This window comes from Eublepharis macularius, chromosome 8 (genome assembly GCF_028583425.1).
Source record: "Eublepharis macularius isolate TG4126 chromosome 8, MPM_Emac_v1.0, whole genome shotgun sequence".
In the NCBI taxonomy this organism is placed as follows: Eukaryota; Metazoa; Chordata; class Lepidosauria; order Squamata; family Eublepharidae; genus Eublepharis; species Eublepharis macularius.
The window spans coordinates 88,869,800-88,882,616 of record NC_072797.1 but is presented as its reverse complement, the minus strand read 5'-3'; the positions used below and the strand labels follow the sequence as shown (position 1 = coordinate 88,882,616).

At 40.8% G+C, this 12,817-nt stretch overlaps 1 protein-coding gene across 1 annotated transcript in view; it reads left to right on the top strand.

Moving 5' to 3' along the window:
• Positions 1-12,817, top strand: part of LRRC2 (leucine rich repeat containing 2) — a 141,308-nt gene that overhangs the window by 112,187 nt on the left and 16,304 nt on the right. Inside the window, exons 6-7 of the mRNA XM_054986922.1 lie at positions 7,580-7,725; positions 9,143-9,298. Coding sequence (XP_054842897.1) covers positions 7,580-7,725; positions 9,143-9,298 — 302 coding nt within the window. The remainder of the gene's footprint in view (positions 1-7,579; positions 7,726-9,142; positions 9,299-12,817) is intronic.

The following is a 12,817-nucleotide window of genomic DNA, read 5'->3' as shown; positions in this document are numbered from 1 at the left end:
TTGCAACATTTTGCATAGACAGTTTCACAAAGGGGTTGCTGTATACAGTGTGTCCAGAAACAAGTAGGTGCTTATTAGGCTTATTAAGTGCAATATACCTGGTAGCAAGCTTCACAGTACTTTTTGATCTTACTTCTCACAGTGATTAACATGTATAACATACATTCTGCTTTGGTCTTTTGGTTCAAGTTTCATTTTCTTGCAAGTTGCGTTACAAATACTACATTGGCTCCTGAGAATAGTAGTGCATAACAGTGATAGAAGACACATAAGGTTACATAAAATCTCTTTCATTAAATCCATTTCCCACACCTCCTTAGGGGGTGAATTTCTTAAAATCCCTTCTTAGTGAGTGTTTACATCATAAAAGGAATATTCTCCACCAAATTTCATGTTTCTAGGTCCAGGGGTTTGGGCTGGCCATTGTTCAGTCAATCAGGACACTTGACTTTTATATATATACTAGCGTGATGCCTGTGCTTTGCTACAGTATTTAACTACTTTAAATCCATTTATAATATTTATGGGTATGTAACATGGGGGGGGGGGATTGAGTTCGTTTTGTAGTATAATAGCATAGTACCCAAGCTTCACAAAAGTGTTTGAATAAAGTGGAGCATGTTGATGCTGAAAACTGATGAAGTGAAATTCGAAATGTAACAGTTATTTAAGAGATTTTTAAAAGGAAAAGATTGTAGTGCAATAAATAAAGTAAAAAATATGTACAACTTTTTTTTTCTACTGAAGGACCTCTTTGTAGACCACATTGTTGGTTTTCCCCTCAGGTGCTAGGATCACCAAGCTGCTGGGTGAGTTCACTCTGGAGCAGGTCACGTAGAACTGCCCATGTGAGTTCTCCCTCAAGTCAATTCCTGCCACCTTCAGTGTCTGCCCCTGGGGCTTGTTGATTGTCATAGCAAAGCAGGCCTTGAGGAGGAACTGCAGTCTCTTAAATTCAAAGGAGTTTTCTGATGATATGAGTGGTATGCATGATATGAACCCCACACACCCCTCCACGAGCACTGCCGGTGAACAGTGTAGCCTCAATGACATTCCTGTGGAGGGCTTTCACTCACAGTCTGGTGCCATTGCAGAGTTTGGGCGGGTTGAGGTTTCGGAGCAGCATCATCGGAGCCCCCACTGGAGAAGCTTGTGGTCTGGGAAGCCAGAAAGGTTGAGTGTGTTGAGGAACTCCACAGGGTAGTGAACCATGTCATCCATTTGCCCCACTGAGTCCCCAGATCTGTACTCCATTTCTGCCCCTTTGAGGGAGTTGTGTTTCATTAATGGCAGCCTTGTCATTCTTGGGGATCAGAATGGCACACTTGCACAGCCAGTCCATGGACTTCTCTGTTATAGTGATGATATCAGGGTATATTGTGGCTGTTAGGTCTGCTAGGGTCATCACTACTGTGCCCAGATCTGCAGGTATGGTCACCTTTCCCTTGAACTCAGGATATTCTCTGTTCCCTATTTTTAGTAGGAGTTCAGAGAATTCCCTAGCAGAAATCTCGTCTCTCAAGTGGACCCTCATGTATTTTCTTAGTGAGAGTTTCCTGATGAGGGGCCACAGATATGATGCCTTGACACACACATCAGCTCAAGTTCCCCTTAGGACTACTGGCAGAGTCTGCCAGAAGTCTCCCCCATCACTCTCTTGTAGCCCATGACATCTTTGAGGGTTATGCTCAGTGGCTCAAAACACCCCTTCCTCCTTTTAGCATGGTGTATCCTGCACGATGTCTGCCAGGAGGCTTCTTGGGGGCAGTAAAAGGTGATGGCTGCAAGAGGTGTGAGGTGGAGTTGGACTGAGGGAGGGGTAGTGTGGTGGGCACTTCAACAGGTTCATGTGAGAGGTTCACACTGAAATGGCCCCTAGAAAGTTCATGCGCCATCTCCCCATGAATGTTTAAAAACTCAGTTGCCATACTGACTTTTATATAAAATCCCTGTTCAGGAGTCTTGTACTGTCTTTCTTCAACTGTCTGCAGTTTCTTGACCCGATTTTTACCTCAGAACACAGGGTTCCACAATTGAACCATCAGAGAGAGGAGAGTGCAAGCAGGCAAACATCACAGTAGGGTTTCCAGGTCCAAGTTGGGAAATTCCTAGAGATTTTGATGGTGAAGCCTGGATAGAGTGGGGTTTAGGGAGGGGAGGGGCCTCAGAATGGTATAATACCATACAACACACTCTCCAAAGCAGCCATTTTCTCCAGGGTAACTGATCTTTGTCACCTGGAGATCAGTTGTAATTCTGGGAGATCTCTACACCACAGGGAGATTGGCAACCCTAGTGAACTTTTAGGGGAAGACTGAGGTGCTTTTTACCTCAGGACACATTCAATGACCCCCTTAGCAACTGTTTAGAATGTTGGGCTGATCCACATATGCAAATGACCTTGAAAGCTAGCCCAATCAGGGAAGAGTGGTTGAGTTGCCAGTTGGCAGGGTGGGGGATGAGCAGCCTCCCAGCCACACAGGGAAGCTGTATCCCTATGGGAAAAAAAGATTTTACCCCTTTTTGCCCCCTTAGGGGGCGAATTTCTTAAAATCCCTTCTTAGTGAACCCCTACACCACAAAAGGAACGTCCTGTCCAAATTTCATGTTTCTAGGTCCAGGGGTTTGGCCTGGGAGTTGATGAGTCAGTCAGGAGGACACTTGTCTTTATATATATAGATATATATTACTACCATGTGAAACATTATTCAAAATATTGTATCTTCAGCTTAATGTTACATAATCTTTGCAGTATACTGGTTGGCTCGAGGAACAGAATATCTTGGCAGCTTCTGAAGGGTGTAATGTCCGAGAGGGGTTTTGGAAATGGGAAAACAAGTATCTTCTTACAGAGGATGAGTAGGCAACCCATTCCTTTGACATCTGTTTGACAGAAGGATGGCATATCTCTGACCCTTACAAACAGTTGTTAATGATACAGTGATTTTCTATTAATTGACAATCAAGTTAAAATGTATGTGTCTGTCAAGAGTTGAAGCAATATGCTGCCCAATCTTTTAAAAAGATTTTATTTAAAAAGAAAATACATCATAGAAAGCATGTAAGAACTTATACAAGCACTACGTTTGAATTTAGATTAGACTAATAAAAAGATATATTCAGAGTATATAACAACACAAGTAAATTAGATAATAGCTTTCATTCCATCTCCTTAATTGCTTATACCCAAACTTTTATGTCAATAATTTTCAATTATTGATTTTAATCAATTTTAATCAATAATTTTAATAAATCATTTCTCCTGTTTTATCTTTGTATCATGTTTAATTTATCTTAGTTTTAACCTAAATAATCGAAGAAATCTTTCCATTTTTCCCAGGACTCCGCTATTAGTCTATTGTGTACGTAATATGATGCATATTCGTACATTTTATCTATCCACTCAGGGCATAATTCTGTTTTCCATTTCAGTGCATATAGTTCTCTTGCAGCTGTCACCGTGTACCAGAAAAGGTCTCCCTTATTTCTTATTTTTTAAAAAATTTTTTTGAAAGTAGTCAAATTTTTAAAATAGTATCAGGTGGGTAACTGTGTTGATCTGCAACAGAGCTAGGTTTGAAACCAGTAGCACCTTAAAAACCAAGAATATCTGGAATATAACAGCTCCGTACCCAGCCTAAAAATTTTTCATACATATGCAAATATATAAAATATCTCTTAGTTTCATTGAGTATCTGGTGTACTTTGTAAGAATTCCCTCTCTTTACTAGATCAACTATAATTCCTTATACTGTAATAAGCATTACTTAGTATAATTACTACTCATTATTAACATAGACTTCTTGTGAGTTATAAATCTTAGTATATTTAATTGTTACTTATTACTTGCTTTGACTTTATGCATGTTTTTAAATTTTATGTGTTTATTGTTTAACAGTTTATAGTTGTGTTTTACAGTTTTAATAAAATTTTATTAATTTAAAAAAAAAACCAACAAAAGCTTCCAGGGTATAAGCTTTTGAGAGCTTGACTCTAGAAAGCTTATATTGTGGAAATTCTTGTTGGTCTTTAAGGTATTACTGGACTCAAACTTTCCTCATCGAATTTTTAAAAGTTTATTTTAAACATCCAGGGCTGAGCACAGCTCATGAAATAGTTCTTGCTGTCTGAATCTGAATATAATCCTGGGAATCTTAGTTTGTTACTTTCTTAATGATAGTGCATGTTGGTGAAGTTTGCTCCCCATGTAGACTATTCACAAAACAGTATCTTGAATACTGATCGTTAAAGCTCAGCTTGGATCCAAAGGTTCCTTTCTTCTTGTGGTGGAGCCTCCCTTCCATGAGAGGAGCCTCCTACTGATGAAACGTACCTCTTTAACTGAAGAAGCCTCCTTGTGCTGTACAAAGACTCCATCTGTACTGAAAATGAACCCCTGGATCCAAACTGTGCATTTCTCTTACTTGTAACTCTTGACCCAACCTATTGAAAACAGTTTTAAGCATTCGCTTATTAGATTATTTTGGCATAAACAAACAAAATTCCCAGGTTCATGATGGTATAGAGAATATGCAATGTAACTCAATCATACACAAGAATATTTTGCAGTTATGTGAACATGTTCTTTACTTTTATAATGAATTGTCTAGGAAAAAAGACTCACATAGCTGTTTTCAGGTGCCATATAATAAAGTGTAAGATTAAAGCCAATCATGGTTTTTATGATATTAAGCCTGCAGATATATTTACTATTAACTCATTTTGGGGAGAGTATATCCAATTTCTTTCTCACTTCAGCTAGTTATTGAACCTCTTTCCCCATGCAGTAGGCCAAAGACATTTTATAACAAGCACATACATTTCATTAGAACAACTAAATCATAATTCATTATCATAAACAAATCAACATCATCAATTTATAATCAATGAAAGCACTAATCTGGAATCAGATCCACAGTTTACACAAATAGCAGTCAAATCCATAGAAAGGACTGGGATAATATTGCCCCATAGGCTTTCATTGCACCACTTGCTGCTCTGGGGAAAAGACATAATCTGGGTTGCAGCAATCATTCAGCAAAAAGGAAGAGATCTTTGCCACCTTATCGTTTCCAATGCCGCCTCCATACCAAATTGCTCTTTAGGTTCAATACAGCACAGGAAGCTGCAGCAAGAAGGAGAAATAAGCAGAAATCTCCTCTGTACTCTTCCATCAGCTGAGCTAGCAAAGGCAACAGTTTATGTGACTTCTCATAGAATCCTAGAATTGGAAGGGGTCTTGCAGGCTTTCTAGTCCAACCTCCTGCCTAGTGCAAGAACAGCCTAAAGCATCATTGACAAGTATTCGTCCAGCTGCTCCTTGAAGGCTGCCAGTGAGGGGGAACCCACCACATCCCTGGGCAGCCGATTCCACTGCTAAATAACTCACAACATGAAAAATATCCTAATATCCAGCTAGTACCTTCCCTCTTGTAGTTTAAACCCATTGTTTTGAGTCGTATCCTCTGTTGCCAACAGGAACAGCTCCCTTCCCTTCCATAAGTGACAGCCTTTTAAATACTTAAAGAGAGCAATCATGTCTCCCCTCCACCTCCTCTTCTCCAAACCAAAGATTCCTGAGTCCCTCAGTCTTTCCTTGTAAGGTTTGGTCTCCAGGCCCCTGATCATCTTAGTTGCTCTCTCTGCACCCATTCCAATTTGTCCACATCCTTTTTGAAACGAGGCCTCCAGAACTGCACCAACACAGTATATAGAGGGATAATGGCATCCTGTGATTTGGTTGTTGTACCTTAGTTAAAACACCCCAAGATTGTGTTTGCTGTTTTTGCTGCTGCATCACACTGACTTCTCATATTTAGCTTCCCATCCACCCATATTTATTTTATTTGTTTGTTTGTTTTGATTTCTATTCCGCCCTTCCCACATTGGCAGGCTCAGGGCGGATTACATTTATACACATTAAAATTTACAGTTAAAACTCAAATACAATATAAATATTTAAAAATACAAATACAGAGCAGCACTAAAATAATTCACTTAAACCATTTTCACCATCACTAAAGATAACTAAGCATTTAAAAGTTTCTTTGGAGGTGGTTGTTCTGATAGGGAGGGCTCCATTCTATCCTATTTGGCCAGCAGGGGCCTGATCCCAGCATCAACCATACGCCTGGTGGAACAGCTCCGTCTTACAGGTCTGGTGGAACGATAATAGATCCTGCTGGGCCCTGGTCTCATTAGACAGAGCGTTCCACCAGGATAGAGCCAGGACCCAAGATCACACCCAGTGCTCCCTGGAAGGGTATCCCTCATTCAGTATGCATGCTTCCCAGGTGGAGAACCTAGCACTTATCCATGTTAAATTGCATTTTATTCAAATCTCCACTTTCATAGTGTGTTCAGATCTCGTTGAATTATATCCCTATGATCAAGGGTGTTTGCTACTCCTCCCAATTTGGTGTCATCAACCTTACTTGTCAAGAGCTTTACTGAAATCAAGATAAACTACATTGACAGCATTCCTGTGATCCAGTAAGCTTGTTACTCAGTCATAGAAGGAGATAAGGTTGGTCTGGCAGGACCTGTTGGGGACAGATCCATTTTTGCAAGCTCCTCCCTCTTGTGCAACCCCTGCACCATTACCCTCAATGGGCCCATGGTCTCTAGGCCCAATGTCTTAGAGGGAATAAGGGCAGCTAGATGGAAAGAGAAAAGCAGCAGAACTTCCATCCACAAACTTCACCGTGGTGATCAAGCCACATCTCTGTCTCCAGTCCTGCTAATTTTTGAAAACTTAAAATAAATGAGATGCTACAATGGTAAAAGAATACGCCTGCAGTATTTTCTCTACTATTCAAAAACTCACAATGGCATAAATAGGCTTCTCAGTTTAATATTTCTTGTGTGATAGACTGATTATTTCTGAGACAAGTTATAGCTAATATTTTATTATTTTGAGAATTGTAGCATGAGTGGTCACAGAGGCCATCTTCACTGGCTTCCACTCTCTTTCCAAGCACAATTCATAGTGCTGACATTGAACTCTAAAGCCCTACATGGCTTGGAACCGACATATCTGAAGGACTGCCTACTCCCTTACAAACCTATCTGACTGTTACAGTTATCTTTAGAAGCCCTTCTTTGGGTGCTCCTGAGTTCTGAGATTGGACGGGTGGCAACCTGGGGGAGGGCCTTCTCAGTCATGGCACCTAAACTCTGGAACACTCTTATCCAGAAAAAACTTGCTTGTCCCCTTCTGTTGTTATATTCTTCCAGTAAGTGAGTTGCTTTCATTTTCTTTGCTGTTCTCTCCGTGATTCCTCCTCCTTGCCCCGTTTTTATTGTCATTTTAATATATGCATATTTTATTGTATTTTATGTGAATTTCAACTTGGTTTTAAATATTTGAATGCTGAGCTTTTGTTTGGAGTGTGTTTTATGTTTTTATATTATGTTTTAATCTGTTAGGCATCTTGGTGGCCCTGATGAGGGCAGAGAAGTGGGGTATAAAAAACCCCAAATAACATATTCAGAAGTTGACAGTATGCCCTCAATGGCGATAACTAAATACATATTTTATTCCTTATGTAGTATATCATAATGCAATGTTCCTTTACAGCTAAGTAATTTGAAGCAAGTGACTTATGTAGATGTGTCAGCAAACAAATTTCCCACAATTCCAATATGTGTGCTCCGGATGTCAAATTTGCAGTGGTTGGATATTAGCAGCAACAGTCTCAAAGAACTCCCACAAGACATGGACAGGTATATTCTTATATGGTCTACATTTGGATGAGTTGGAAGATTGTCTGTCTGTTTGTGTTGTGGCAGTCCTTGATCTATATGGAGTCTCTGTGAACTGGAAGAAGGGTAACTTAGGTTTCATGGATGCTTAACTTTCCCATTCCAATTCACTTTTGTACCTGAAAAAAGGTATGCTACTCTGTTCATTATGAACAATGAAGCTAGCAAAGCCACATGACCTGTCTTGTTTTAAAAAAATAATGGTCTAGACTGTTTATTTTATCCACAGTACTCTGATTTTAATGCTGTGTGTGCACAGTACTCAGAACTCAACTCTTCCACTCCTTCAGTCAAAACTGAAGAGAAGTATGATTGCATAAGGTTTAAGACCTGAAGATTCATGCTGTGAGTAATAGCTGTGAGTAATAGCTAATCATATGACATTTCTGAAATTTCCAAAAAAAACCCCATGAAAATTGAAATGGACAAATGAATCTGGATTTTTGTGTAAAAAAAATGTACCTGCCCAAACTATAACAGCATCTATGTATCAAATTATTTAAGAGACCACAGATCATGATGCTATGATATGTGGATTCAACAAACCATAATTAGTATGAACTGCGGTTAACAAATGGGCTATAAGCTCTAGTTCGAAATCCTGATTTGGTGGACTGTCTGAATTTAGAAGTAGTGCTTTATTATTCTCACAACATGGTTTATTGTGATGGCTGAATGCTTTGTTTGTCAATGTTACCACAGATGAAATTTGAAGATGACAATGTATTTCAAGTACACAAAAGACAGTTCCTTGAGGTGGTCTTTTGGCATGTGATGTTTCGTGTGTGTGTGCACTATGCAATGTACACACATTAGGAGTCCTGCGTGAATAAGGAGTGGCAATATATTGGAGTGAAAAAATCACTCCTATAGATTCTCAGTCAGGTGTGACACTGCTACCACAGTGGAGAAAGTAAGGGAAGAGAACCAGGAAGACCCTTGACCTGACAGTCACTGCCATTATGGGAGCAACCAATGGCTGGGGCTACATAGGAAAGAAGAATGTGTGGGGGAATAAGGGCTTCTCTCTATCAGCATGCTGTAGTGGTTAGAGCGTTGGACTGGAATCTGGGAGACTCAGTTTTAAATTGACCCTCGCCATGGAAGCTCGCTGGATGATCTTGGGCCAGTTATTTTTCCATCCTCAAATACCTCACAAGATTGTTGTGAGAAGAAAATGGAGAAGTGAATAACAATGTTGTAAGCTGCTTAGGGTCTCCATTGGGAAGAACGCAGGATATAAATAAATAATTCCAGACAGGCATCATATTGGCCTTGCAAATGCCAAATGCCAACATAAATTACAGGCATATAATTTTAAAAAATTCAGCTATAATCCATTGTTCATTTAAGTATGTTACTCTGTTAATCTCTTAAGGCTAGAAGAATTACAAACTCTTCTCCTGCAAAAAAACAAGTTGATTTACCTTCCACAATCTTTGGTTAATTTGCCAAAACTCAGTTTACTGGTGGTAAGTGGTGACGATTTGGTCCAGATGCCCACAGCTATCTGTGAATCAACCACTGGTTTAAAGTAAGTAAATCAGTAAACAACCCCCCCCCCCCCCATGAACTGTTAATTTCCTTTGATTGTTTCCTTTGATTGTTTCTTTTTTATTCTGGATGTAATCGTTTGTTTATGGGAGGATATCTGAATTTATACCACAAAAAATGTTTTTTCTTAGTTCTGCTGGCCCCTTCTTACATGCCCAGGGTAAGGCCAATCGACACCTTGGGATCAGGTAGCAATTTTCCCTATGCCAGTTTGGCTAGGGATCCTGATGGTGTTTTGCCATCTGGGCATGGAGCAGGGGTATCTGGGGGTGTGTGGAGAGGGGAAGTAGTTGTGAATTTCCTGCATCGTGCAGGAAATAGTACTTTATTATTGGTATAAGGTATACATAATAGTGTTATATTACAACTTGACTTAGTTTCTCATGGCTTCTTTGTTTTTTTAAAATCTGAGAGGCAGCAAACAACATGTTTATGAAGAAGCAAAGCATAAACTAAAATCACATAAAAAGCAAGTAGAATAAAACAAAACAGCTAAAGTCACCAGCACCCTGATCTAGATAGCCCAGGCTAGCCCAGTCTCATCAGATCTCAGAAGCTAAGCAGGTCAGCTTTGGTTAGTAATTGGATGGGAGACCTCCACAGAAGACCAAGGGTTGCTATGTAGAGGCATGCAGTGGCAAACCGTCTCTGTTAGTCTCTTTTTAATTTTTAAAATTTTCTTAGTGCAAAAACATAAAAAATAAATAATCAAACAGGAAAGGAAAAAAAGGAAACACTACTGGATCCAAAAATACTATTGGCAAATCTATACATAAGTATCTATAAAAAATTTACAAGTATCTAAAAATAAGTCAGTGCACAGTTGCCTTCTGTATGCAATACATTCAAATGATGATAAGTTTATAAGGTCCTCAGTCCAGTGATTTACAGGAGGTGGGCTTTTGTCTTTCCAGTGTTGAAATACAAGCCTTTGAGCAACTGTAAGGGATCAGAGGGTCCTTTTCTGTTGCCCATTCGTTAGATTCCAAGAGACAGGCAAGCAGTTTAATAATGCATTAAATGAGTTTTCTACACAAAATTAATATGACTAATAACTTCCTCTCAAAGGGGCCAAATGACCTAGCATGACTAGAGGTGGGCACAGACCGGAAAATGGACCAAAATTTTGCATGGACCTCGCCAGTTCAGGATTTGCGAACTGGCAGGTCATGGGAGGTCCATTTACCATGGACCCATAGACTTTTTGCTGGTCCGTGGGTCCATGGTCTGTTGCTCCAGCTGACTGGCAGGCCCACCAGTCAGCTGAAGTGTGTGTGTGTGTGTGTGGGGGGGGTTAGAGCACTCCTGGTGCCACTTCCAGTGCTGTGGGCCAGCTGGAGTTTAAAGGGCTCTTTCTCTGCTGCTTGCGTGGCAAGGAAAGGGCTCTTTAAATACCAGCTGGCCCTCGGGGAGATCCCCCTTCCCATGGGCTGGCTAGAGCAGAAGTGGCATGAAAAGGGCCATTTAAATGTCAGCTGGCCTGTGGAGAGATCCCTGTTGCGTGGCAGGGAAAGGGCCCTTTAAACGCCAGCTGGCCCACAGGGGGAATCCCCCACGGGGGTTAGAGTGCTCTTAGCACTGCTGGCAAGTGGCGCCGGGAGTGCATTAACATTTAAATCCCCCTTGCACCAACTGACTGGTGGGCTGCCAGTCAGCTGGAGCAAGGCGTGGGGTTAAAACACTCCTGTGCCATCCAGGACCCACGAACAGGTGGGTTTGCGAACCAGTGCTGGACTGTGACAAGTCTGTGGTCTGTGAAACACCATGGACCCATGGCCTGTGGGTTTTTCCTGGTCCGTACCCATCTCTAAACATGACCAAAGCATATGCTTAAGAGATGCATTTTGTGAATTACACTGCCAAAAGTTAGGCACTGTGCTTAAACCTTTAGTAAAAAAAATGCTGTGGTGTCCAACATACCCTAAACAATGTTGTGTTTTTTTTGCTGAATAAGTCACAACTTAAGATCCATAATCGTAACAGGTATATTGCTTAAGGCCTTAACCCATGGCTTTAGCAAAACTGGATATTTATTAACTTATCTTAAATACTTATATGCTAATACTGTAGATTTCTCTTTCTTTATTGATTCAATAAGAATCTCCACAAATGGGGGAGTTTATGAAGCACTCAAAGCTGCCCCACCATATTTAGACTCCAACATATGTTGCAGTTCTAAATATTGTCATTCAGCAGAAGTTGGCAAATCAGTTGGAAAAATGATAAGAACCCATAATCATTACCTATCAATTGATCTAAGTAAAAATTCACTTATCTGTCCAAGCCATCCATAAGAAAGATTTGTTCCCAATTTTTAAATCTGGATTTGACCATAATGTTTTAGCATGTGAGAACGGGCTATATTGATTTTTTTTTAAAAAAAATATTTCCGTTAATAAACTAAAAAAACATAAGACATAGACTACAATCATACAATCATCTAAATCATACCCCTACAGTTATCCACTAGTGCAGTCATCTACAATCATCTAAATTATACATAAAACATAGATCATAAAACATAGATCAACTACTATCAGTAGATCATTTACTATCATTTATAATTTCATTAGCAAAATAGTAAAGCGACCCTTTAGATCACGGGTGGGGAATGTCTGGCCCACGGTCTGTATATGGCCCGTGAAGTCATTTGGACTGGCTCGCAGAGAGCAGTGGAGCTGTGGAAGAACCCCTGAATCCCACCCTTCCCCCCTGATTCCACCCTTCCCCCCATTCCCACTTACCTACTTGGCGGGGGCGTGCTTTCGCACTGCAAGAGCAGGCAACAGTGAAAGCAGGCTGCTCTTGCTGCTGCCGCCCGCTGTTGCCAGCGCTGCCTCCTGCTGCCAGCACCGCTCACTGCTGCCGCCGCCAAGAGTGACCCGCAGCCCTGGCGAAAATGGCCTGTGCCGTTGCAGCAAGAGCAAGTGGTGGTGGTGGTGACAGTGGGGGGCACTGGCGCTAGCGACAGAGCTGCTGCTGCTGCCGCCACCGCCGCTACAAGCAGGCTGCAGCAAGTGGGCTGCAGCAGAGGTTGCAGGGAGAAAGGGGATACAAGCGCCCTTTCTCCCACGCACGTGACATCACTCCCGGAAGTGATGTCATCACACACTGCGTGATGACATCATTTCCAGGAGAGAAAGGGCTCTCCCCATGCGGGACAACATAAAGTTGGCCCTTGGTGGGAAAAAGGTTCCCCACCCCTGCTTTAGATCTTGAACCTGAATAGAAATATGTTTATGTATTACTATGGCAACACCTTTAGACTGAGCTGATGTATCTGTAACATATACCTCTCCAGCCCAGTCTCTACACAGCTTGTTTTTATCATTTGCCATTATATGAGTTTCTTGTAAAAAAGCCTCATCAGTATGTAGATCATAGTAACAGCTTCTGTGTTGTGGACAGTAATATATTATTATGTTTCATGATTTTAGTCACAAATAAGATTTTTAAAATCTCTATTAGCTCTCAAACTGTGCAACCCTAAGCGGAGTTA